This window comes from Podarcis gaigeae, assembly GCF_964106915.1.
Source record: "Podarcis gaigeae genome assembly, chromosome: 13".
Taxonomy (NCBI): domain Eukaryota; kingdom Metazoa; phylum Chordata; class Lepidosauria; order Squamata; family Lacertidae; genus Podarcis; species Podarcis gaigeae.
The window spans coordinates 25,312,140-25,338,547 of NC_139689.1; the positions used below are offsets into that span (position 1 = coordinate 25,312,140).

Here is a 26,408-nt window from a genome sequence, read left to right on the forward strand (position 1 = left end):
AGGTAGTGGACTAGTCATGTGGATGTAGACAGTATTTTGCAAGATAGACATATAGAAGCACCCTAATTCAGTGGTATACAAAGTGCTTTGTATGCAAGATCTCTCCATTTGACAGAGGGTTTCAGGTTTGGGAGCTGCCAGTCCAACACTATCTTCTTCAAGTGATATCTAAATGCCATATAAAACATATGTTTAACATCATGATTATCTCTTCAAAGATTACTACAGTGGTACCTTGGGTTACATATGCTTCAGGTTACATACGCTTCAGGTTACAGACTCCACTAACCCTGAAATATTAACTCAGGTTAAGAACTTTGCTTCAGGATGAGAACGGAAATCATGCAGCAGCGGTGCAGCAGCAGGAGGAGGCCCCATTAGCTAAAGTGGTGCTTCAGGTTAAGAACAATTTCAGGTTAAGAACGGACCTCCAGAACGAATAAAGTTCTTAACCTGAGCTACCGCTGTATAGCAGATGAGGGTTTGAATTAGGCCACAAGAGATGAGACAGCTCTCCAAGTGACATTAATAGCAGCTTCCTTTGTGGGGCAAAGCAACTAAAGGAAGTAGTTAAAAAAACCCCAGATAGCTTCATGTTACTGCAAGATTACTTAGAGTCCCTCAAACATGCAGACTGAGCAGAAATAGAAAATATTAGTTAATATATAAAGTTTGGAGTGAAATCAGTGTTTGAGATACTTTATATAATAACAGATATGCATGCTTCAATTTACAAATGGGCTATTTTGGCATAATCTTTAATCTCAATTGTTTTTACACTACTTGATTAGCAAAAGAATGGGGAATATATAATGAAATTTCAGGAAACATGTTTTTTTTTTGTTTTGGTTTTTTTAATGTTCTGTATTCTGATTTTAATCTGTTGGGAGCAGCCCAGAGTGGCTGGGGAAACCTAGCCCGATGGATGGGGTATAATAAATAAATAAATAAATGATATAATTAACTCATTAATCATTATTAACATGTTTTAGCTTCTTCCTCCAACAGAGAAAATGCAAATACTGAAGAAAAAATGAGCAATCTCACTTCCATATCAACGTTTCTGCTGTGGGAATTCTCAGATGTACGAGAACTACAGATCTTATACTTCTTTCTGTTCTTAGGATTGTACTTGACCACTATGGCTGGGAATCTTCTCATTATTGCTGCATTTGCACTAGACCATCACCTCCATACACCAATGTACTTTTTCCTAACTAATTTGGTAATGATGGACATGGGCTCTGCTTCTGTCATGATGCCCAAATCATTAGCCAATTCCATCATGAACAGCAGGTCGATTTCTTACTCTGGGTGTGTGGCCCAGGTTTTCTTCTATATGTTCTTTGTAGCAGCAGATTTTGCCATTCTAACAGTAATGGCACATGATCGCTATGTTGCCATCTGCAACCCATTACAGTATGAGACAATTATGCACAAAGGAGCTTGTATTCAGATGCCCTCATTGTGTTGATTGCTAGTCTTCTTCATGCCATGTTACACACTTGTAGCACTTTTGCAATCACCTTCTGTTCAAATGACGTCCATCAGTTCTTCTGTGAAGTTCCAACATTACTGAAGCTCTCCTGCTCTAATATCTACCTTGTCGAAGTAGGGGTTATTGTGTTAGGGTGTTGCCTGGGACTAGGATGCTTCATGTTCATTATCATAACATACATGCAGCTGTTTGCTACAGTGCGCACAAAAGGACGCAGGTGGCACTGTGGGTTAAAGCCTCAGCGCCTAGGACTTGCTGATCGAAAGGTCGGCGGTTCGAATCCCTGCGGCGGGGTGCGCTCCCAGCGCCTGCCAACCTAGCAGTTCGAAAGCACCTCCGGGTGCAAGTAGATAAATAGGGACCGCTTACCAGCGGGAAGGTAAACGGCGTTTCCGTGTGCGGCTCTGGCTCACCAGAGCAGCGATGTCACGCTGGCCACGTGACCCGGAAGTGTCTCCAGACAGTGCTGGCCCCTGGCCTCTTAAGTGAGATGGGCGCACAACCCCAGAGTCTGTCAAGACTGGCCCGTACGGGCAGGGGTACCTTTACCTTTACCTTTAACAGTGGATGAGTAGGAAAATTCCAGCCTGATGTTGAGACAAGTCCTTGTTGTTATGGTGTTTTAAATTTCATGGTATATATTGTTGTACGCCATTCTATGATAATATATGAATCGGTGGTATATACCTTTGATATTAAAAACAAATAAACCAGATTTGTGAGAATATCAAGACAGTGGGTGGCTCATAGACAGCAAGACAGCTGTGTGGGTATAGACCTGAGTCGTCCAAATAAATGGTACTTAGGGAAGAATTGTTTCAAACGTGGAGCCAGTGTTCACACCTTCCCTAGGTTGATTGTATTGGCTCCTCTGTAACTCTCTCAAGGTGGTGAGGACAATGGGGTCAGGTCAATATGTGCACAGAGCAATAGGATAGGATGGCAAATCTTTCAATACTGGGGCATGACTGATGCCATGGCTGGTCATGGCTGTGGCCAATGCCCAGCCAACCAGCAAAGAAACTCCCCAAGACCTGGGCCCTTATTTCCCCATTTGAACCTGGCTTTTGACTAGGAGGTAACACCCCCATGGTTGCAATGACCAAGGGAATTCCCCACTGGCCAGAGACCAGGAGGGTCTGGCTGGCCAGGAAGGAGGCAGAGGGTTAGGGTCTGCAACAGATGCCCATCAGGAAAGTGGTGAGCATCCATTATAGTAATCATATTCAGGCCAAGGAATACAATACAGCAAGTCACTATTTGCTATCAGCAATTCTTAAGAAAGCCTGGAGGTACACCAAATGGGTTTTAGATCTTTAGATCTTTTGAATTCATAGATATATCTCTTTAGTATTTCACTGTAAAACCCTCTTGTCAGACATAACACATAACTCCAATTCTAGCCAAAGTTTATTGATGGTCCAAGTAAAAGATTATATATGTATATTGGAACTGCTGAATAGCTTTGATTTTCCTTATGAGTTTTAGGTACCTGATCCCCTTAGAACAGCCAAGGGTTGATCTACATTTTTGGGGATGTGAAAAACTTCCCTGTATACACAAAATTAAGAAACAAAGTATACAATTTTATTAGTTACATGCAGCATTCTATATCATGGCAATGAGCAATAAATAATTGTAAAAGTAATACATTTGCATCCATAATTAATTATTAGCTAATTAATACAAAATTGTATCTCAACCTACATCACTAGAACAAAAACATACATCATGCCTTTCAACCATTAAACTTTCTGTGTGGGGGTAGTTGAGGTATGTTTTGTCCAGGGCTTCTTTTCCCCAGTTGAATTGAGTTTTGGCAACTCTCAGGTCGGTGTCTTTGCCATTTTAAGAGAACAAGGTGAGTTCATGATGCATTCCAGCCCCTCGTTATCTAGAAAAATAGCACTACCTTTGCCTCTTATTTCCAGATGTGAAAAAAGAAAGAAAAAGACATGTTATAGGGTGGGGAACCTATGGACAGTCATATGTTGTTGGATTCCATGCCCCAGATAGCATGACCTATGGATAGGAATCATGAGAACTATATTCCAGAACATCTAAAGAGCACAGGTTCATCACTTCTGTTCTAGAGAGACAAATAACTTAGGAAAGAGAAAGAATCAGTCTCACAGGAAAACTGTAGCAAACTGTTATGGCTTGGTCTCTCCCACAAATGTGAGACGACTCTGCCTGTTAATTATTTCAGATTTATTTCTAAAACAACAAACTAGGATGGAGCTCCTCTACTCATTGTCCTCCCCAGAAGATGGAGTTGTCTGGACTGAGCTCCTCCCCCTTCCCCAGCACGGAAGCCCCCACCTTCTCTTCCGATAACCTTTGCTCGTCTTGGCCACTTTTGAGATCCTACGAGATTTGGGAGAGAATGTTTCCTGCATTCCCATTTCTGGCTCACTATTGGAACTCTCACACAGCTGCCTGTCACTTTGGCCCTGTTTTTCTCGTCCCCTTTGTTCTGACCTCAGATTACAGCTGTTCTCCCCCTCCTCTCTGCCTTCCGCTGCTAACTGTTCTCTCCTTATGCCTGCTTCTTATCCTCCTGTCAGCACATGAGCTTCGCTGACACAAACTCTGGGATAGTCTATGGGATAAACAGAAATATATCACTGCAAATGGAACATTTGAAATTTGCACGATAATATTTAATACACATAACACATTCATGTGTTCCATTGAACTGAAAATTCTTAGAAAACTGGTTTCATGGCTGTGACCAAAAAGATGATGCATTTAAGTTTCCTTCCTGACAGTAAGCAGAGAAAAAAATAATCCAGAAACAACTATCACATCACAAAGCAGTTTCAAAAGGTTGTAAAACAATATATCCACCAGATGGTAGCCAAAGCAGGGTGTTCATAGATGGTGAAGATCAGTGGTAGAGTGTATGCTTTGTAGGCAAAAAAGAAATAAAATGCTGAATTTCTGGAACCTTGGGTGAAAAGATCCTTAAAGTCAGGTTAGTCAGTTCTGAGAAAAAAATGATTTGGAGAGCTTTAGGGAAGATCTGCAAATGGGAAAATGCCAAGGGTCAATTTCCCAGAGGTATACTAGTGCGTATGCATCCAAAAGGTACTGCACATCAGAATATGACTGAAAACAAATACATTTGAGTATGTCATGCTTTTCTTCTTATTATCTGTTCCCTGTTGTTCAGCTCAGGCCTCAACACAATGATATAAAATTTTGGGGCAAATATGCAGCCCAGCAACCCAGCACTAGAGGCTAAAATAGAAAAGATCTCCACAGCTACCATGTACTTTCCCTTGGAGCTCAGATAGGATGGGATAAAGGATAACCAAACACTGCAAAAGACCAACATGCTGAAGGTGATGAATTTGGCTTCGTTGAAACTGTCAGGTAACTTTCTAGCAAGGAAAGCCACACTGAAGCTGATAATGGCCAGAAAGCCCATATAGCCTAAAACACAGTAGAAGAAAGTCAGAGATCCCTCATTGCACTCCAATATAAGTTCTTCTCTTACTGAATGAATGTCAACATCTGGGAATGGGGGAGAAGTTACCAACCACACAAAGCAAATGCCTGCTTGGATGAATGAGCAGGAAAGAACAATGGAGTTAGCTAATGACTTCCCCACCCAATTCCTCATGCTGGATCCTGGTCTGGTGGCCATGAAAGCCAGGACCACTGTGGTGGTTTTGGCCAACACACAAGAAACAGCTACTGAGAATATGATCCCAAAAGCAGTTTGTCGGAGAAGACATGTCACCTTCTGTGGCTGGCCAATGAATAGCAATGAACAAAGGAAGCAGAGCAAGAGGGAGACAAGGAGAGTGTAGGTGAGGCCCCGGTTGTTGGCTTTGACAATGGGAGTGCTGCGGTGCTTCAGAAATGCTGCTAGCACCAGAGCTGTGATCAAGGAAGAGAAAAGGGCAAAAAGGGCTAAAGCGACCCCCAGTGGTTCTTTGAAAGACAAGAAGGAAGCCAATCTGGGAACACAGGAATCTTGGTTCTTGCTTGGATAGCTTACGTCACTGCATTTGGAACAGTCGTTCATATCTGAAAAGGAAAAGATAGGTGCTTTATGCCGCCATCTCTGCTAGTTCAAGGCAACTGGAGGAACTCCAAATGGATACAATGCAAAGTAATGGTTATGAACCTTTTTATGTTCATCTGGTAACACTCTAACGTTTAAGGAGAAGGCGGGGGCAGGTGAGATTTACATCCTTTGAAGCAATAAACTTGTAGCCTGCATCTGCTGCATTGTCGCTTGCTTCTGTTTTCTGGTGCTCTATCTTTGGTGTGCTCTGTAGTTTATCAAGAAGGTTTGACATCGTTTGGCAATATATTTCTTACCGTGTTGGATGGAAATCTTCCCTTCTGGACATGGGATGCAATCATAGCAGCAAAATGGATCCCCCTCCTTCACTTTCTTGCTAAAACCAGGACAGCAACTTTCACTACATACAGAATGAGGCTTTGCCTAATCCACAAATGAAAGAGGACCATGTAAGTACTAAAGAACAAAAGAAGAACAAAATATGGCTAAAGGTGGTACCACCTCAGTTTTAACCCGTTCTGTTTTACTCCAGCCCTGCCAACTGAAATTACTAGCAATTGGCTCCTACCTGATTAAACCAGCTGTGCCACGTTATGGCACTCTCATTGATGCTGAATACATTGTCCAGAAGACCTTGGGGGTCCACCTGTCCAACTTTCACTCTATGGAAGGATTGGTTTGAAGAAAAAATCCAGTTGAAAATTTCAAATCCAGCTACTAACTCCCCATTCTGGTCAAAGGAAACCTGGTCACCAGCACTGTTGTTAAAGGAGACTGTTCTTAGAAAGTGATGGGACTAGAATGCAAGGGTGAAATGTAAGAGTGTAGGGCATGATGCATTTTAACAGTAGTGCATTGAATCTTTTAGATGGAGTTATAAAAACGCTTTCCTTTGATGAAGAGATGTCCCCCCCCCCACTCCCCTTCCCTCAAACTGCAGTATAGCAATAACCAAATGAGAAAGAGTTTTCATACATTTAAAGTTTACTTTTGAGAAGCTTCCTTGAAATCTTTTTAGTTATTGCTGACTGGTAGCCTCCTTAAAGGGATGCAGGTGGAGCTCTGGGTTAAACCACAGAACCTAGACCTTGCCGATCAGAAGGTCAGCGGTTTGAATCCCCGCGACGGGGTGAGCTCCCGATGCTCCATCCCTGCTCCTGCCCACCTAGCAGTTCAAAAGCACGTCAAAGTGCAAGTAGATAAATAGGTACCACTCTGGTGGGAAGGTAAACACCGTTTCCGTGCGCTGCTCTAGTTCGCCAGAAGTGGCTTAGTCATTCTGGCCACATGACCCGGAAGCTGTACACTGGATCCCTCAGCCAATAAAGTGAGATGAGCACCGCAACCCCAGAGTCGGTCACGACTGGACCTAATGGTCAGGCGTCTCTTTACCTTTACCTAACCTACTTAAAATACACCCAGAAACAAATGGATTCTCATGTTATTATTTTTCAAAAAACAGTTTTCTGAGTATATAATTGTTTAAAAGAGTAGATAATATCTTGGTGTTGATATAGTTAGATACAAACAGCATTTTTCCTACTTCATAGGAAAATGAAGTAATAGGAAATTGGGAGCCAGATTGGGAGTCAGTTTACTCGGCATTTTGAGCCTGGTGGAATGTGCGCATAGACACTCTAGGTGCTGTATTCCTTGGGTCCATTACCTGCCAGAACTGTAGATTCCAAAGCTTCTGCCCCCTTTCAGCCCCCATTGCTCTGCATGGGAGTCTAGATGAGACCATCGTTTGTAAAGCATAGGCCACAGCATAGACAGCATTGTAGATGCTGTAGCTGTGGCCAATCATCTTTGTTTCAAAAAAGGGCCCCGGAAGACTTTCCAGTTTCTCTTCCCCAGTACAAAAATCTCCATCCAATCGCTCAGTTACTCTATTTGCAAATATACAACCAAATGCATGTTCCCAGAAGTCCAGGATAAAGCCATCTCCTTTTGCATTCAGAGGTTTCCTATTCTCAACATAATGTTGAAATCCTGAAGGATCCTTGGAGTGAATTGAGAAGGAGAGAGCACCATGGATCATGTCTATACTCCAAGTCCTTTGATATGTAATAGATGTGAGCTCCATCTGGGCTGTCAGTATCCACACTATACCTTTTTCTTTATTTGTCACATGTTGTTGTTCTGATAGGTATGAGAACCATCTCAAAAAAACAACTGCCAATGATTCTGCATAGGCAACCACTGCATTGGCTTTACTCTCAATGATTTTATCATGTATTTTTGCCCCCTGAGTAAACAAGCTATTAAATTCAGTGACAATTGTTTGTTTTTGGCTTCTTTCTATGAAGGCAAAACAGATACCACTCTGGGAGAAAAGTGGAAATACAGTTTGGACAAATCTATCTCCATATTCATCGTTGGAAGTAAGGATTCCAATCCATATCCACTTGAAATGCAGAAGCAAAGAGAGAATCCCTGCATACTGAATTGCTTCCTGAGGTGTCATCTGGTAAAAAGAAAGGCCGGGGGTTTTGTCATTCATCACTGGAGCAGGGCTATATATGAGCTAAAGGAGGTGTGAAGGAGAATAGAGAATGAGAGAAGTTTTTTTTCTCTTCTATTTGAAGTCTTCAAAGAAATCTACATTCATCAAATGAACAATTCTTATAACTCTCCTGGAACGTTAAAATTGTATCTTTCCCATGCAGCATTGTGGCTTCAGTGACAAGTTACTGAAAAGTTACGCAGCTACTCTACTACTGGGGGATATTCACTTTCCAGATGTGGTGTAAAGAGGACCCCTCTGACTCCCACTCCCCTTTCAGGACTCCTGATGTCACTGCGGTAGGACCTTATCCAGACCAGTGTTCTGATGTTCCCCTTCTGCCAAATTGGAGGTTTCCTCCTTCTCCCCTTCAGAATAATCCTGCCAACCTCACTGTGTCCTGATTGTCTTCATGGGACCCATGATAAGTTTATGCTCTTAAAGTACATTCTCTCAATTCAGATTTACAGATCAATTCAGCGGGCTTTATTGCTTGGCTTAGATTTGATGTTTGTCTGTTTATAAGGAAAATCTACCTGTTTGCTCCAATTGTACCTCCTTCTGTCCCTTTCACCCTTTGTCTGCCTCTAAAAATCTGGAAGGATCTGTCCTACCTGTGGAATCTTGTAAATATCCAAGACTGTTGCCATGTGCAAGGAGGTCAGTGGGTCCAGTCCTCCAATAACAGCAATGAGGTTATCCTGGATGTCACATTTGTAGTTTGGGAGATGTTTCCATGGTGTGAATATAAGTAGCATTGTAGCATGGTAGGTCCCTTTGGCAGTGAAATAGCTGTCATAAATGCGGAAACCCAAGGTGATGTTGGGTAACAGCTGAGGGTTTTCATTTATTTCCTTGATTGCAAATGCCAAGGTGAGAATGTGTTGGTAATTTTTTGTCACCACACTAGAAAGAGAGATGTGTTCTGTATTATAATGTCATTCCGCAGTAGGGTTAGGGCACTGGTGGCGTATAGATAACCAGATCAAACTCATTAAGCCTTTTCAGCCATTCTCCACCCCAGCAGTGGAGTAAATTGACAGGGTTAAAGCCACCATCTACTGCAGTGTGCTGTCATTACTGTGTTGCCAAAGCAAGCTTGGAGCAAGGAGGTAGCTGCAAGGGCTCTTCTGATTTCAGCCAAGCAGAGAAGCACACCTGCCCTATCGCCTGCTTTCATCTAATTCCACCCATGATTGGCAAAAGCATATATTCATTTTGTTAAAAGGCCAATTCCATGGAAGCAACAATGCAGTGCGCCTGTTGAAATATGTTATATGAGCAAGCCATATTTCCAGTATCAGCTGAGAGGGCAGGAGACAGGAGTTTTTAAATATCTCTTTCAGGTGACATCTCCCCAATTAAGAGGACGATGTGTATGCATGTGTTTTTTTTGTGTGTGTCTTTTATACATGTGTGCGTTTTGAGTGCAGTGCATATAAATGTTGTATACAAGATATTTTAGGGATGCTGGCATGTGACTCTACACACAAAGGGTAGATATGGACCTTGGCTTAACATTTTCCCTCACCTGTGTACTGCATCTTGTAAGATGAGCACCATCTTCATTACTAGAGCAATTAAATAGACAATTTATTGAAGCAACATTTGGCTTAGTGGTCCTATATGAAGATTAAATAAGCAAACCATGTAAAAGTTAAATAAGCAAACCATATGAAGGTTGGAGTACTTCCACACTGCAGTTTATTGAGTGCTTGTTGCTGCAAACAATATTAGCGGGGTTCCACAGTGAAACCTATTAAAAGTGGGACAAACTCAGGTGGCAACTGCCAATGCACATCACTCAAGTGACAGAAAGAAAGAATAATGCATTAAAAACAAACTCCTTACATAAGCTCTTCATGCAGAGTCTGTGGCGGAACTTCTGTGAAGGGGATGAAATTGGAGATGATGATGCTCTGGGAAACAATTCCACCAATGAAGAAGTCACCTGGCTGCTGATAGTCCTGAAGTGGAGGCTGTGGATCTTTAACCCAGCAGTTAACAGTGTGATCCTTGCATGCCATAGGAGGAAGCAGTATCAGAAGAAATGCTACTAGAATCCCCATCCTGGATACATTATTATTATTATTATTATTAGTAGTAGTAGTAGTAGTATACAGCCCTTCCTCTGAAGATTGCAGGGCAGTTTACAATATTAAGAAAAAAAAAACAAAATGTGTAACATAGTAACAAAGGAATTAAGAATGAAAACAAAAATGGGGAACAAATCCAGATTGGTACACATAATTTTTCTTCTCATGTCCAAAATCAGAAAACAAATTACCATTCAACAGCAATACAGCCTTCATTTTAAAAAGTGTGCACATTTTCCTTGCCTTTGACATGGATTCTTCTGTTTCCTTCTATTCTCATCTTTTACGCTTCCAACTTAAATGTAAAACATCAGGGATCAAACTGGAAGTCTTTTGTCTATATTTTCTTCTGGCCCCAGATTGGAATACTATGAGGTATATTTATATCATCCTACAGATTTTGTAATTCTTTTATTTTCTGTTTTTGGATGTGGCCACTGCAATTCCTTGGGGTTTTAGAAAAAGAGGGGAAATAATTATAGTCCTTTTGATAATTAAAAGGCAGGGTAATCTCCAGATTGAAGTTGCAAATTCTCTGCAGAATTGCTGCAGACCGCCTCCCCCCAAACAATTTTTTTTCCTTTTCATTTAACTAAGTTGAGTCTGCCATGGAGAAAATGGTCAAAATTCAGGACTGTTATGTTATTTTTAAGGACAAACTTTAATATTGATATGTGAGTGAATTGCATAATTGTTTGGGGTAGAAACACATGAGCCAGTTTAATTAAAGGGCTAAGGATATTATGAATATTCATTTTTTATTGGTTTTTTAACATGATTTATTAAAAATGGACTAGGACTAGATACATAATTTTGAGGAAGATTTATACTGGGCAGCTGGTGAACAGTAGGTGGTGAACAGCATTTTGTTCCCTGACTACAAGAACGACTCTGGACTTCAGACTGCAAGAAAATGAAGAGATAATGATATCCTTTTAATTCTTCTTCACGTTAACTTTTTCCTGATTCTAGATATGTACTACTAAGTATGAGTTTAACAGGAAAGCAAGCAACTTATGTAAGGAACTGTGACACAGTGAACCTGATAAGCAGCAACATATCTACATTATCAAAAGAGACACGTGCAAAGTTTATTTGTCCTGCTTATGGTGACAAATGTACTGTGCATGTATTTCATGTGATACCTCAGATGCATTTTCATGATGTTCATTTGTTCCACTGAGCTGAAGCTTCTGAGAGAACATGTTTTATATATATTACCCATTTCTGCCCCAAAACACAATCTGTTATTTAGCAAAATACACAAGTAATTAGCAAGCCTTCAGTTTATAAGACATTCCCTTTTTAAGGGGGGTGGGGGTGAGCAGGAATTTGTGGGAACCGAGTTCCCTTACCTTTTTCTGCTGGGGCTGGAATGAATATACATCCAATGCCTGAGCCAAAAATCTACCTATATCTGTAATCAATAAAGTTGTGGCCATATCTAATCCAGATCATTGTCTGCTTGGGTTTTAAAATCACATCTTACCTTTAGCCACTGCCTGTGTCTGTGTCTGTGTCTGTGTCTGTGTCTGTGTGTCTGTGTGTGTGTGTGGCACTGCAAGTAAGTCCACAGTAAACAAACCAAAAAGCAGACAAACAAGCAAGCAAGCAAACAAACAAACAAACAAACTTCATGGTGAGTACCTCCACCTTTTCTTCCAGAACATGGCCGGTTGTTGTTGTTGTTGTTGTTGTTATAATCATCATCATTGTCGTCGTCCATTTTTTAGAAAGCAACTGAACAATAAGGCATTCAGGGGAAAGATGGAACTCAGCAGTGCAGATGTAGGGGTTGAACGTTTATCAAATCTGAGTATCTATAAAATTGTTAAACAAAATAACTAGAAGTGACTTTTAAAGCTTTGAGGGAGCTGCCAAGACAAAATGCCTTAGGAAATATCAACACTTTTATAGACAAAATATAATCACATTTCTTTCTTATTAGCTGTTCCCTGTTGCTCAGACCAGGCTACCAGTACTGCACAGTAGAATATAACTGAACACAAATACATTTGAGTATGTCATGCTTTTCTTCTTATTATCTGTTCCCTGTTATTCAGCTCAGGCCTCAACACAATGATGTAACATTTGGGGGCAAATATGCAGCCCAGCAACCCAGCACTAGAGGCTAAAATAGAAAAGATCTCCACAGCTACCATATACTTTCCCTTGGAGCTCAGATAGGATGGGATAAAGGATAACCAAACACTGCAAAAGACCAACATGCTGAAGGTGATGAATTTGGCTTCGTTGAAACTGTCAGGTAACTTTCTAGCAAGGAAAGCCACACTGAAGCTGATAATGGCCAGAAAGCCCATATAGCCTAAAACACAGTAGAAGAAAGTCAGAGATCCCTCATTGCACTCCAATATAAGTTCTTCTCTTACTGAATGAATGTCAACATCTGGGAATGGGGGAGAAGTTACCAACCACACAAAGCAAATGCCTGCTTGGATGAATGAGCAGGAAAGAACAATGGAGTTAGCTAATGACTTCCCCACCCAATTCCTCATGCTGGATCCTGGTCTGGTGGCCATGAAAGCCAGGACCACTGTGGTGGTTTTGGCCAACACACAAGAAACAGCTACTGAGAATATGATCCCAAAAGCAGTTTGTCGGAGAAGACATGTCACCTTCTGTGGCTGGCCAATGAATAGCAATGAACAAAGGAAGCAGAGCAAGAGGGAGACAAGGAGAGTGTAGGTGAGGCCCCGGTTGTTGGCTTTGACAATGGGAGTGCTGCGGTGCTTCAGAAATGCTGCTAGCACCAGAGCTGTGATCAAGGAAGAGAAAAGGGCAAAAAGGGCTAAAGCGACCCCCAGTGGTTCTTTGAAAGACAAGAAGGAAGCCAATCTGGGAACACAGGAATCTTGGTTCTTGCTTGGATAGCTTACGTCACTGCATTTGGAACAGTCGTTCATATCTGAAAAGGAAAAGATAGGTGCTTTATGCCGCCATCTCTGCTAGTTCAAGGCAACTGGAGGAACTCCAAATGGATACAATGCAAAGTAATGGTTATGAACCTTTTTATGTTCATCTGGTAACACTCTAACGTTTAAGGAGAAGGCGGGGGCAGGTGAGATTTACATCCTTTGAAGCAATAAACTTGTAGCCTGCATCTGCTGCATTGTCGCTTGCTTCTGTTTTCTGGTGCTCTATCTTTGGTGTGCTCTGTAGTTTATCAAGAAGGTTTGACATCGTTTGGCAATATATTTCTTACCGTGTTGGATGGAAATCTTCCCTTCTGGACATGGGATGCAATCATAGCAGCAAAATGGATCCCCCTCCTTCACTTTCTTGCTAAAACCAGGACGACAACTTTCACTACATACAGAATGAGGCTTTGCCTAATCCACAAATGAAAGAGGACCATGTAAGTACTAAAGAACAAAAGAAGAACAAAATATGGCTAAAGGTGGTACCACCTCAGTTTTAACCCGTTTTGTTTTACTCCAGCCCTGCCAACTGAAATTACTAGCAATTGGCTCCTACCTGATTAAACCAGCTGTGCCACATTATGGCACTCTCATTGATGCTGAATACATTGTCGAGAAGACCTTGGGGGTCCACCTGTCCAACTTTCACTCTATGGAAGGATTGGTTTGAAGAAAAAATCCAGTTGAAAATGTCAAATCCAGCTACTAACTCCCCATTCTGGTCAAAGGAAACCTGGTCACCAGCACTGTTGTTAAAGGAGACTGTTCTCAGAAAGTGATGGGACTAGAATGCAAAGGGAAATGTAAGAGTGTGGGGCATGATGCATTTTAACAGTAGTGCATTGAATCTTTTAGATGGAGTTATAAAAATGCTTTCCTTTGATGAAGAGATGTCCCCCCCTACTCCCCTTCCCTCAAATTGCAGTATAGCAATAACCAAATGAGAAAGAGTTTTCATACATTTACAAAGAGTACATACATTTAAAGTTTACTTTTGAGAAGCTTCCTTGAAATCTTTTTAGTTATTGCTGACTGGTAGCCTCCTTAAAGGGATGCAGGTGGAGCTCTGGGTTAAACCACAGAACCTAGACCTTGCCGATAGAAGGTCAGCGGTTTGAATCCCCGCGACGGGGTGAGCTCCATTTCCAGTATTGGCTGAGAGGGCAGGAGACGGGAGTTTTAAATATTCATATATTTAAAGTTTACTTTTGAGAAGCTTCATTGAAATCCTTTTATTTATTCCTGACAGGTAGCTTCCTTAAAATACACTCAGAAACAAATGAATTCTCATGTTATTATTTTTTGAAAATCAGTTTTCTGTGTATATAATTGTCTAAAAGGGTAGATAATATCTTGGTGTCGATATAGTTAGATATAGACATCATTTTCCCTACTTCATAGAGAAATGAAGTAATAGGAAATTGGGAGCCATATGCAGCTTGGGAGTCAGTTTACTCGGTATTTTGAGCCTGGTGGAATGTGCGCATAGACACTCTAGGTGCTGCATTCCTTGGGTCCATTACCTGCCAGAACTGTAGATTCCAAAGCTTCTGTCTCCCTTCAGCCCCCATTGCTCTGTATGGGAGTCTAGATAAGAACATCGTTTGTAAAGCATAGGCCACAGCATAGACAGCATTGTAGATGCTGTAGCTGTGACCAATCATCCTTGTTTCAAAAAAGGGTCCCGGAAGACTCTCTAGTTTCTCTTCCCCAGTACAAAAATCTCCATCCAATTGCTCAGTTACTCGATTTGCAAATATACAACCAAATGCATGTTGCCAGAAGTCCAGGATAAAGCCATCTCCTTTTGCATTCAGAGGTTTCCTATTCTCAACATAATGTTGAAATCCTGAAGGATCCTTGGAGTGAATTGAGAAGGAGAGAGCACCATGGATTATGTCTATACTCCAAGTCCTTTGATATGTAATAGATGTGAGCTCCATCTGGGCTGTCAGTATCCACACTATACCTTTTTCTTTATTTGTCACATGTTGTTGTTCTGATAGGTATGATAGCCATCGCAAAAAAACAACTGCCAATGATTCTGCATAGGCAACCACTGCATTGGCTTTACTCTCAATGAGTTTATCATGTATTTTTGCTCCCTGAGTAAACATGCTATTAATTTCACTGACAATTGTTTGTTTGTGGCTTCTTTCTATGAAGGCAAAACAGATACCACTCTGGGAGAAAAGTGGAAATACAGTTTGGACAAATCTATCTCCATATTCATCGTTGGAAGTAAGGATTCCAATCCATATCCACTTGAAATGCAGAAGCAAAGAGAGAATCCCTGCATACTGAATTGCTTCCTGAGGTGTCATCTGGTAAAAAGAAAGGCCGGGGGTTTTGTCATTCATCACTGGAGCAGGGCTATATATGAGCTAAAGGAGGTGTGAAGGAGAATAGAGAATGAGAGTTTTTTTTTCTCTTCTATTTGAAGTCTTCAAAGAAATCTACATTCATCAAATGAACAATTCTTATAACTCTCCTGGAACGTTAAAATTGTATCTTTCCCATGCAGCATTGTGGCTTCAGTGACAAGTTACTGAAAAGTTACGCAGCTACTCTACTACTGGGGGATATTCACTTTCCAGATGTGGTGTAAAGAGGACCCCTCTGACTCCCACTCCCCTTTCAGGACTCCTGATGACACTGCGGTAGGACCTTATCCAGACCAGCGTTCTGATGTTCCCCTTCTGCCAAATTGGAGGTTTCCTCCTTCTCCCCTTCAGAATAATCCTGCCAACCTCACTGTGTCCTGATTGTCTTCATGGGACCCATGATAAGTTTATGCTCTTAAAGTACATTCTCTCAATTCAGATTTACAGATCAATTCAGCGGGCTTTATTGCTTGGCTTAGATTTGATGTTTGTCTGTTTATAAGGAAAATCTACCTGTTTGCTCCAATTGTACCTCCTTCTGTCCCTTTCACCCTTTGTCTGCCTCTAAAAATCTGGAAGGATCTGTCCTACCTGTGGAATCTTGTAAATATCCAAGACTGTTGCCATGTGCAAGGAGGTCAGTGGGTCCAGTCCTCCAATAACAGCAATGAGGTTATCCTGGATGTCACATTTGTAGTTTGGGAGATGTTTCCATGGTGTGAATATAAGTAGCATTGTAGCATGGTAGGTCCCTTTGGCAGTGAAATAGCTGTCATAAATGCGGAAACCCAAGGTGATGTTGGGTAACAGCTGAGGGTTTTCATTTATTTCCTTGATTGCAAATGCCAAGGTGAGAATGTGTTGGTAATTTTTTGTCACCACACTAGAAGGAGAGATATGTTCTGTATTAGAATGTCATTCTGCAGTAAGGCTAGGACCCTGGTGGCCTATAGATAACCAGATCAAACTCATAAAGCCTTTTCAGCCATTCTCCACCCCAGTAGTGAAATAAATTGACAGGCTTAAAGCCACAATCTACTGCAGTGTGCTGTCATTACTGTGTTGCCAAAGCATGCTTGGAGCAAGGAGGTAGCTGCAAGGGCTCTTCTGATTTCAGCCAAGCAGAGAAGCACACCTGCCCTACTGCCTGCTTTCATCTAATTCCACCCATGATTGGCAAAAGCATATATTCATTTTGTTAAAAGGCCAATTCCATGGAAGCAACAATGCAGTGCGCCTGTTGAAATATGTTAAATGATCAAGCCACATTTCCAGTATCGGCTGAGAGGGCAGGAGACGGGAGTTTTAAATATCTCTTTCAGGTGACATCTCTCCAATGAAGAGGGGGATGTGTATGCATGTGTATTTTGTCTGTGTATGTATGTGTGTGTGTGTGTTTTGTGTCCAGTACATGCATATTATTTGATCATGGGATTTTGGAGATGATGGCATGTGACTCTAGACTTGTGGCAAAGGGTGAATATGGACCTTGGCTGAACATTTCCCCTCACCTGTGTACTGCATCTGTAAGATTATCACCATCTTCATTACTAGAGCATTAAATAGGCAATTTATTGAAAAGCACTTCTCCTAAATGAAGATTAAATAACCAAACCATATGAAAGTTGGAGTACTTCTGCACTGCAGTTTATTGAGTGCTTGTTGCTGCAAACAATATTAGTGGAGGTCCCACAGTGAAAACTATTAAAAGTGAGACAAACTGAGGCGGCAGCTGCCAAGACACAATACTCAAGTGACAGAAAGAATAATGCATTAAAAACAAACTCCTTACAGAAGCTCTTCATGCAGAGTCTGTGGTGGTACTTCTGTGAACGGTATTAAATTTGTGACGATGATGCTCTGGGAAACAATTCCACCAATGAAGAGGTCACCTGGCTGCTGATAGTCATGAAGTGGAGGCTGTGGATCTTTAACCATGCAGTTAAGAATGTGATCCTTGCATGCCATATGAGGAAGCTGTATCAGAAGAAATGCTACTAGAATCTCCATCCTAAATACAATATATTATTATTATTATTATTATTATTATTATTATTATTATTATTATTATTATTTCTATACAGCCCTTCATCTAAAGATCACAGGGCTGTTTACACTATTTTAAAAACACGCAAAATGTGTAACAAAGGAATTAAGGAATTAAAACAAAAACAGGGCAAAAATACAGATTGGTACACATAATTTTTCTTCTCATCTTCAAAATCAGAAAACAAATAACTATTCAACAGCAATACAGACTTCATTTTCAAAAGCTTGCAATTTTTCCTTGCCCTTGACATGGATGCTCCTGTTTCCTTCTATTCTCATCTTTTAAGGTTCCAACTTAAAATGCAAAACATCAGATATCAAAGTGGAAGTGTCTTGTGTGTATTTTGTCCTGGCCCCAGATTGGAATGCTATGAGGGATATATTTGTATCATCCTGCAAAAGTTGTATTTCTTTTATTTTCTGTTTTTGCTGGTGGCCACTGCAATTCTTTGGGGTTTTAGTATAAGAGAGGAAATAATTATAGTCCTTTTGATAATTAATGGGCAGGCTAATCTCCAGTTTGAAGTTGTGAATTCTCTGAGGAATTTCTGAAGAAAAACTTTCCCCCTCCACATTTGAAGAGAAGTTTCCCATTTTGTTTAACTAAGTTGAGTCTCTGCCATGGAGAAAATGGTCAAAATTCAGGACTGCAATGTTACGTTTAAGGAATAAATTTGTATTAATATTTGTGTGAATCACACTCATAATTGTTTGCGGAAGAAACACATGAGCCAGTATGATTAAATGGTTAAGAAAACTAGGAATTATTATTATATTTAGGACTATTCATTTTTTATTTTATTACTGGTTATTTAAACATGATTTTTGAAAAAGGAAACCTATGACTACATAGATAATTTTGGTAAAAGGTAAAGGTACCCCTGCCCGTGCGGGCCAGTCTTGACAGACTCTGGGGTTGTGCGCCCATCTCACTCAAGAGGCCAGGGGCCAGCGCTGTCCGGAGACACTTCCGGGTCACGTGGCCAGTGTGACATCGCTGCTCTGGCGAGCCAGAGCCGCACACGGAAACGGCGTTTACCTTCCCGCCAGTAAGCGGTCCCTATTGATCTACTTGCACCCGGAGGTGCTTTCGAACTGCTAGGTTGGCAGGCGCTGGGACCGAGCAGCGGGAGCGCACCACGCCGCAGGGATTCGAACCGCCGACCTTTCGATCGGCAAGTCCTAGGCGCTGAGGCTTTAACCCACAGCGCCACCTGCGTCCCAGATAATTTTGAGCTGTTATCTATTAAAGCAATACATATACATAAACTTCCTCCAATCTAAAGTTACAACACAATAATAATTACCGGTATACCATGTGTAATAGTAATAATAATTTATTATTTATACCCCACCCATCTGACTGGGTTTTCCCAGCCATTCTGGGCGGCTTCCAACAAAGTATTAAAATATAGTGGTCTGTTAAACATTAAAAGCTTTCCTAAACAGGGCTGCCTTCAAATGTCTTCTAAAAGTATGGTAGTTGTTGTTCTCTTTTGTAGCACCCTGCTTGTGGTTAACGCTTAGCTGGAATGAAATATTCAACGCAGCAATAGAGAAATTAAAATAATAATTTATTTGTCAGACAAATAAATGAGAGGCTCAGTGGTATATGGTTACCAAGCTCTGGCCTGGCCTCCTGCCATCCTGGCCAGCACTTATATTTCCTTAATCCAGCCCCCTTTGCTCCTCCTGTGGCTGCCTCTGTCCAATCAGCCTGGCTGAATATTCCTATTGGCTGTTTGCTAGAACCAATCACAAAAGATACACCCACTTCCTTCTGTCCTTATAAGGGAGACAAAGAGCTATATATAAATGACAAATAAGTAATAATATATCTTACATGGAATCTTAATTACCAGCTCACCTCTTGCCCTCCTTGCCCTATTGCCTTCTAAAACAAATGTTTAATCTTACATTTTTATGTTCAACAGATGTCAAGGATCTTGAGTTTCACATCAATATTGAAAGATTTCCTTCATTTGAAAGTTTCTAAACAAATGCCTGACAACCATATATCAAGAGTGCTTGGATGGCGTCTTCTGTCTGGCAGGGGGGCTAGGCTGGTGGCTGACTTAATTTCAGGATAAATACAACTCTTACAACCATATGAAATAAGAATCTAGCATTCCTTAAATCCTTTGCATAATTACATTTAAGCCAATATATTTAAGCTAATATATTTCATTCATTTATCATAGGTAGCCTTTTAAAAGAATAAAGCCTTTGTAAAGTAAAAAGGATCTCAGTAAAAAACAGCTTTTAAAAAGAAGCCTCTTCAGTTTACACCTCCCCCCTTTCCCCCTCCTTTCCAGCCTCAAAATAAAATAGAAAGAAGCTTCTTCTCCAGCCAAGCCAGTTGCCTTTTTCACTGCTCTTGGCCTTTCAACCTTGGAAAGAAGATCTGGCTCATTTTACTGGGAGGCACATTGGTATTATTTTACTATTTACCCTTGCCTTTAATTGTGTTTTCTCAGTCTGCAAGGGCAGCATATGTAATTCTCCCTTTTTATGACTTTGAGAATTGTTTTTCTACTATAAATCAATGGGGCCCCCTTGTCTTAGGAGAAAAACCTCTTGCCAAGGTTCTTTCTGCCTGGCATGAAACATTTGAAAATCTAAGCCCATTTAATTTAGGAACCTGATCAAGATATAAGCCAATATAAGTCTTGATTAAAAATGCAGTCTATATTCAGATGCCACACTTTGACATCTGTTGGGAGGGCGTTCCACAGGGTGGTTGCCACTACCGAGAAGGCCCTCTGCCTGGTTCCCTGTAACCTGGCTTCTCCCAGTGAGGGACCACCAGAAGGCCCTGGGTGCTTCTGTATGGTCTTTCCTTCATTACCTATTCATTGAGCAAGCGAACAAAAAAGTCTCTCTCTAAGCAGCCCCCACTGCACGTGATCTCTTTGCATTCCTTTCTACCTGAGGGGGTTAGGACATTTGAGCAGAGCATGTCTCATTGTCAAATGTAGACACTTAGGGATGTGTTTACAACCTTGGGAGTAAAGCTGCTCCTAGCACAATATAAGGCAGTATAAAGAAACAATAGGCCGAAGGCTTCTAGGCTTTCTAGTTAGTTGAGCTTATATTGTACGTCTCCACGTGCATCAGTTTTACTTTTAAGAAAATCTGAGTATATTCAAAATACTTAAAAGGAAACAACTAGAAGTGATTTTTAAAGCTTTTCGGCAGCTGCCAAGACAGAATGCCTTAGAAAATATTGACACTAGTATTGTCAAAATACGATCAGCTGTGGACTATAGCAAACTGCAGACACATTGCTTTCTTATTAGCTGTGCCCTGTTGCTCAGGCCAGGCTTAAATTCAATGATGTAACACCTGGGGGGAAAGATGCAACCCAGCAGCCCAACAATGGAAGTTAAGTGAAAAAATATATCCACAGGCACCATGTATTTTCCCTTTGTGCTCAGGTAGGTTGGAACAAAAGATAACCAATCACTGCAAAATATCAACATGCTGAACGTGATAAACCTGATTTCAATAAATCTGTTGAGTAGTTTCTGGGTAGGCAAAAAAAGCCATGCTTGGCTGACAATGGCCAAGAAACTCATATAGCCCAGGACAGAGTAATACATGACAGATGATCCCTTGTTACGTTTTATCTGTGTGAAAGTGACTTTACTGGCACTTCCAATGAGTTTTAATATGTTTTTGAAATAAAGAAGGCAGCCCTCAGACAACTTCACAAGTATTGTTGCCAAACCCATGCATTGATTGATTCATTGATATGTGCTCTAATCCTCATATCTGTCTTCCCATCCACACATGGGAGACTGCAAGGAAGAAGAAGAGTAGTTTGGATTTGATATCCCACTTTATCACTACCCTAAGGAGTCTCAAAGCGGCTAACATTCTCCTTTCCCTTTCCTCCATAACAACAAACACTCTGTGAGGTGAGTGAGGCTGAGAGACTTCAAAGAAGTATGACTAGCCCAAGGTCATCCAGCAGCTGCATGTGGAGGAGCAGGGAATCGAACCCGGTTCACCAGATTATGAGACCACCACTCTTAACCACTACACCACACTGGGACAAAAGAGCTGAGCTCCCTCCAAAATGCAGTGTGCTCTGGAATGCTGCATCAGACACAGAGTGCTTATATGAATTATTTCTTTTTGTTTGTGACAAAAAACAGAGGCAGCAATAATTGGAGTGGGGGAATTCCAGTTCTGATCAGCTGTTTAGACTCATGGGAGTGTTTTCCCCAAATGCCAAAGCAGATATCCAATGAACCTCCTACACATACAGCTTTTAAAACCTGATTTAGAAATAAAACTGCTACACCATGTTTTGGCAACGGTGAAAGAAGATGTAAAATTCTCAGACGACTCTATTAATGTATGACCTACAACAGCTAAACAAAAGACTTCACCTACCCACAATGAAACCCGCTTGTTTTTAAAGAGCCTAGGTAAGTTTTGATTTTTGAAATATTAATTTAATGCTATCCATAGTAAGAAATCTATTATTCCTTTTCTTTTCTTATTTCATCATTCCCTGTCTCTCCACCTTCATCTCTCTCTGGCTGTTACTCTTACAGCACAAGTTTCCCTGAGCAGTTTTGTTGTTGTGGTGGTGGTTGCTTCTGGGAACAGAAATCCAAATTAATCTAAAATTGCCACCCGGCCACTCAGAGATGATCTAAGTCATAATGCTGACTGAGATGAAGGTTGACTTGCTCTGTCTCTCTGCCTCACCCCAATTCCCTGTGCAAAGACTAGAGATGGGGCAGCATTGTAAACCACACACGAGGGCAAAGGCTACCGTAGGAGGCATTGTTCTGTCCTCTAATATTTGGCTGCTTCTTGCTTATTGTGCTGCCTAGCTTTTCCTCAGTGGTTTTTTCAAAGAAAAGCTGCAATGCAGCAGTGGAGGTACCAACATTTGTAAGGTTGGCCCAAGACATATTGGTACCTGGGGTGAACATCAAAACAGCACTCCACTCCCTGCCGGGAAAGAAAGTGTGAGTGAAGATATTCAGGAACAAGCAGAAAATAAAGATCTACAGCATGGTTTGCTGCCCCTGCTACCTGAGACGGTTACCTCACCTCACCTCACCTCACCTCATGGCTGACTCTGAGCATGTGTAACATGAGCAGAACAATGCATGAACATAAATGAAACCTCTTGGCTGTCTTGATGCTTTTGTACTTAATCAGGCACATTTACCAATTTCAAGGAAAGAGGAATTACTTTAGAGAAATATTGACATACACTGTGCAAATCTGCTCATGCAAGGAGCAGGTGGAAGCAGGAATGTGGCAACACACTGAACAGTTAGCCCACAGCTAACAAACCACCAATCCTCCCCAAAATGTGCTAAAAGATTTTCACACCAGCAGTGACTGCTGATTTTGCCACAGATTAGGGATGCAGGTGGCACTGTGGTGTAAACCACTGAGCCTGGGACTTGCTGATCAGAAGGTTGGCAGTTCGAATCCCCGTGATGGGGTGAGCTCCTGTTGCTTGGTCCCAGCTCCTGCCAACCTAGCAGTTCAAAAGCACGTCAAAGTGCAAGTAGATAAATAGGTACCGCTCCAGCGGGAAGGTAAACAGCGTTTCCGTGCACTGCTGTGGTTTGCCAGAAGTGGCTTAGTCATGCTGGCCACATGACCCGGAAGCTGTACACTGGCTCCCTCAGCCAATAGAGCGAGATGAGTGCCGCAACCCCAGAGTCGGTCACGACTGGACCTAATGGTCAGGGGTCCCTTTAGCTTTACTTATCGGGAAATGTGGCAACCTGTTTAGGGCGTATTGTCACCTCCTGGAAGAATTTTCAGATGACTCTACGAATGTATGACTAGTCATGATCTACAATAGCTAAACATAAACATCACCTACCCACAAAGAACCACAGCTGTTCTTAAAGAGACAAGGTAAGTTTTAATTTTTGAACAGTGAATATAAAGCAACCTATGGTCATAAATCTATGGTTCTTCATATTGGTATTTCTCCCCCAACATTACTCTTGGGCTGTTACTCTTTCACCACTTTTTTTTTGTTGCTTCTGGGAACAGAAACCCAGATGAGCCACTCAGGGTTGATCCAAGACCTTTTGCTGGCTGAGATGAAGGATGTCTTCCTCCCCACACCCCGTTCCCTTCTTAAAGACTAGATATAGGACAGCATCTTAAGCCACATATGAAGGCAGCAGACTTGTAAAGAGGCAGGTCACATAGCCCTAGTCCAGCTCTGTGCTCTTAGTACTTTCCTGCTCTACTACCTAGCTTTTGCTCAGTGCCTGCTCAAATAAATGCTGCAATGCAATCCAGGATGTGTCACAAGAGCAGAATCACATGCACATACATGCTGCCTCCTGGAGTCCTGGTCTGGCTGCCATGCTGCTTTTTCACTCAGTCAGACACATTCTCCAATTCCAAGGAAAGAGGAATTAATTGGTTTAGAGAAATAGTGGCATATACATTAAATCAACTCTTTTTGGAGCAAACAGTCCCAATCATTGATTTTCATTATTACGTTTCTTGTGCAAATCTGCTAATGCAAGGAACAAATGAAAGGAGGAGTGGGGCAATAGAGGTTAGTCACTGAAAAGTCAGCCCAAAGCTGACAAACAGCCAACCCCCCCCCCCCAAAACAAAAGTGCCAAAGAGTTTGCACCCCAGCAGTGACTGCAGATGTACAATGGGTTATTTTTTACAGATTTTGCTAGAGATCTTCTGTGGAAAATGTGGATTAAAGGGGGGGGGGGAGTACAGCCTATATTTGTACTTTGTATGCATGTTGTCCTCTAGCTGCTGCAAAAACATGCATCATTAGGACCCATAACTGAGTACTGAGCCCCTTTGCACATATATGTGCAATATGTGTGCAAGTGGCTTCTCTTTCTGATGTTCCATCTAATGCACAGATGTCAAGGGATAGCTAGAGGGATATAGAATCATGTTGCAATGCACACATTTGTGAGTTGAGGCCCCACCCCCCACTTTATGATAAAATAAGACACATGGACACAAGTATTTTAGGTTAATGGGCTAAAAAAGGCCACAACTTTATTGGTTACAGAATGTGAGTGGTATTGGCTTAGGCACTGGATCTAAACTGACTATATTTGACTCCTGCCTGCTCTGCCGGGAGTCACACAAGGGTTAACAACCAGTAGGGGAAGCTTGTTGACGCAAATCAACTGGAAGCTTTCCCCTAGAGTCACTGGAGGGTCGTGCCATGGCCCTTGTCACCACCTGGGCTTTGGACAGGAACCACGACCACTGAATTCCTTTAACGGAATACCCTTCAAAGGGAGGGGTAGGTGATGACCACAACCTCCCCTCCAACACACAACACATTTTCCAATGCCAAACTGCCAAACCTTACAAAGTTGTGATGATTTGCTTTGAGGTAGGCAAAAAAATCAAGTGGCTGGTGCCAATCTGCCAAGTGGAAAAAAAACCCAACCATGCCTCTTCAACAGACGACCAACTGAGGTCCATAACAAGCTCAGTTGTTGAATGCATGAAAATAAGAGGAAGGAAAGGAAGGAGGGAGAAAGATCCGTGTGTGCAGGAAACAAACAGACTGAGCCACAGTTCCACACTGGTTTAAGAGCGGCAAACCATGCCCCACAGCCAGCCATATTGGCTGTCTGTGGGCATGACACAGGCCAGGCACTCATTGATGCAGTGGACCATCCATGCCCCCTGCGAAGCATGGGAAGTGATACCTGCTCACAACCCCTCCCCTTGGCGAAGAGGAGAGGCTTTGCAAAAGGTGTACAAGGGAAATGAGTGGACATAGTGAGTGGGAAAAAGAACCATCATATTGTTTTCCCAGCGGGAATTAAACAAAGGAAAATGAGATGCATTTGACTGTTAAATTAAAGGAGCTCTGTTTAAATCAAACTAGATAATCAATATTTGTATGCTAAAAATTCTTGATTTCTTACTTGTACAGGTAGCATGTGAACAAAATGCACAATCTTACATCCATGACTGTCTTTCTGCTGCTGGAATTCTCAGATGTTCGAGAACTGCAAATCTTACACTTCTTCGTATTTCTGATAGTGTACTTAACGGCAATAATAGGGAATCTCCTTATTGTTATTGCTATTGTGCTTGATCATCACCTCCACACACCCATGTATTTCTTTCTACTGAATTTGGCCATCATGGATCTTGGAACAGTTTCAGTCATGGTACCCAAATCAATGGCGATTTCCCTCCTAAATTGCAGATTTATTTCTTATTTTGGATGTGTTGCTCAAGTTTTCTTTTATTTCTTATTTGGAACATCAGATTATGCTCTGCTAACTATAATGGCACATGACCGTTACGTAGCCATTTGCAATCCACTCCACTATGAAACAATTATGCACAAAGGAGCCTGCATTCGAATGGTAGCCATTGGGTGGATTATTAGCCTTCTTAATGCCATATTACACACTGGAGGCACATTTGCCAACAGGTTTTGTTCTAATTCTATCAATCAATTCTTCTGTGAAATCCCAAAATTATTGAAGCTCTCCTGTTCTAACTTTTACTTAGTGGAAGTTGGATTTATTGTGCTAAGCTGTAGTATAGGACTTGGTTGTTTCATTTTCATCATCATAACATACATGGAGATCTTTTCTACAGTGCGCAAAATCCCTTCTGTCCTTGGTAAGAAAAAAGCCCTTTCCACTTGCCTCCCCCACCTCACTGTTGTCTCTGTGTTTCTGTTCACTTCAGTGTTTGCTTATACAAGGCCTCCCAGTGAAGCTTCTTCTGATCTAGATATAGCTTTTGCTGTGATGTACTCTATAATTCCTGCCACATTGAATCCATTCATCTATAGCATGAGAAACAAAGAGATCAAGGCTGCCTTGTGGAATCTCTTAGTGGTAGGGCATTCTTCTAAAATCATATCCAGAATTCTATAA

The 26,408-nt window shown here is 41.5% G+C and overlaps 1 protein-coding gene and 1 pseudogene across 2 annotated transcripts; one reads left to right on the top strand and one right to left on the bottom strand.

Moving 5' to 3' along the window:
- The first annotated feature begins 1,033 nt into the window (after window positions 1–1,033).
- LOC310830806 (olfactory receptor 14A16-like) lies at window positions 1,034–26,408 on the top strand (annotated as a pseudogene). The gene is made up of 2 exons: window positions 1,034–1,631; window positions 26,060–26,408. The product of its transcript is annotated as an olfactory receptor 14A16-like (transcript).
- On the bottom strand, window positions 12,164–17,400 carry LOC310830807 (vomeronasal type-2 receptor 26-like; the record flags this gene model as incomplete). Its single annotated transcript, XM_083710644.1, has 6 exons — window positions 12,164–13,065; window positions 13,363–13,489; window positions 13,635–13,862; window positions 14,602–15,462; window positions 16,054–16,345; window positions 17,255–17,400. 6 exons carry the CDS (start codon window positions 17,398–17,400, stop codon window positions 12,164–12,166), a joined length of 2,556 nt encoding a protein of 851 aa, XP_083566770.1.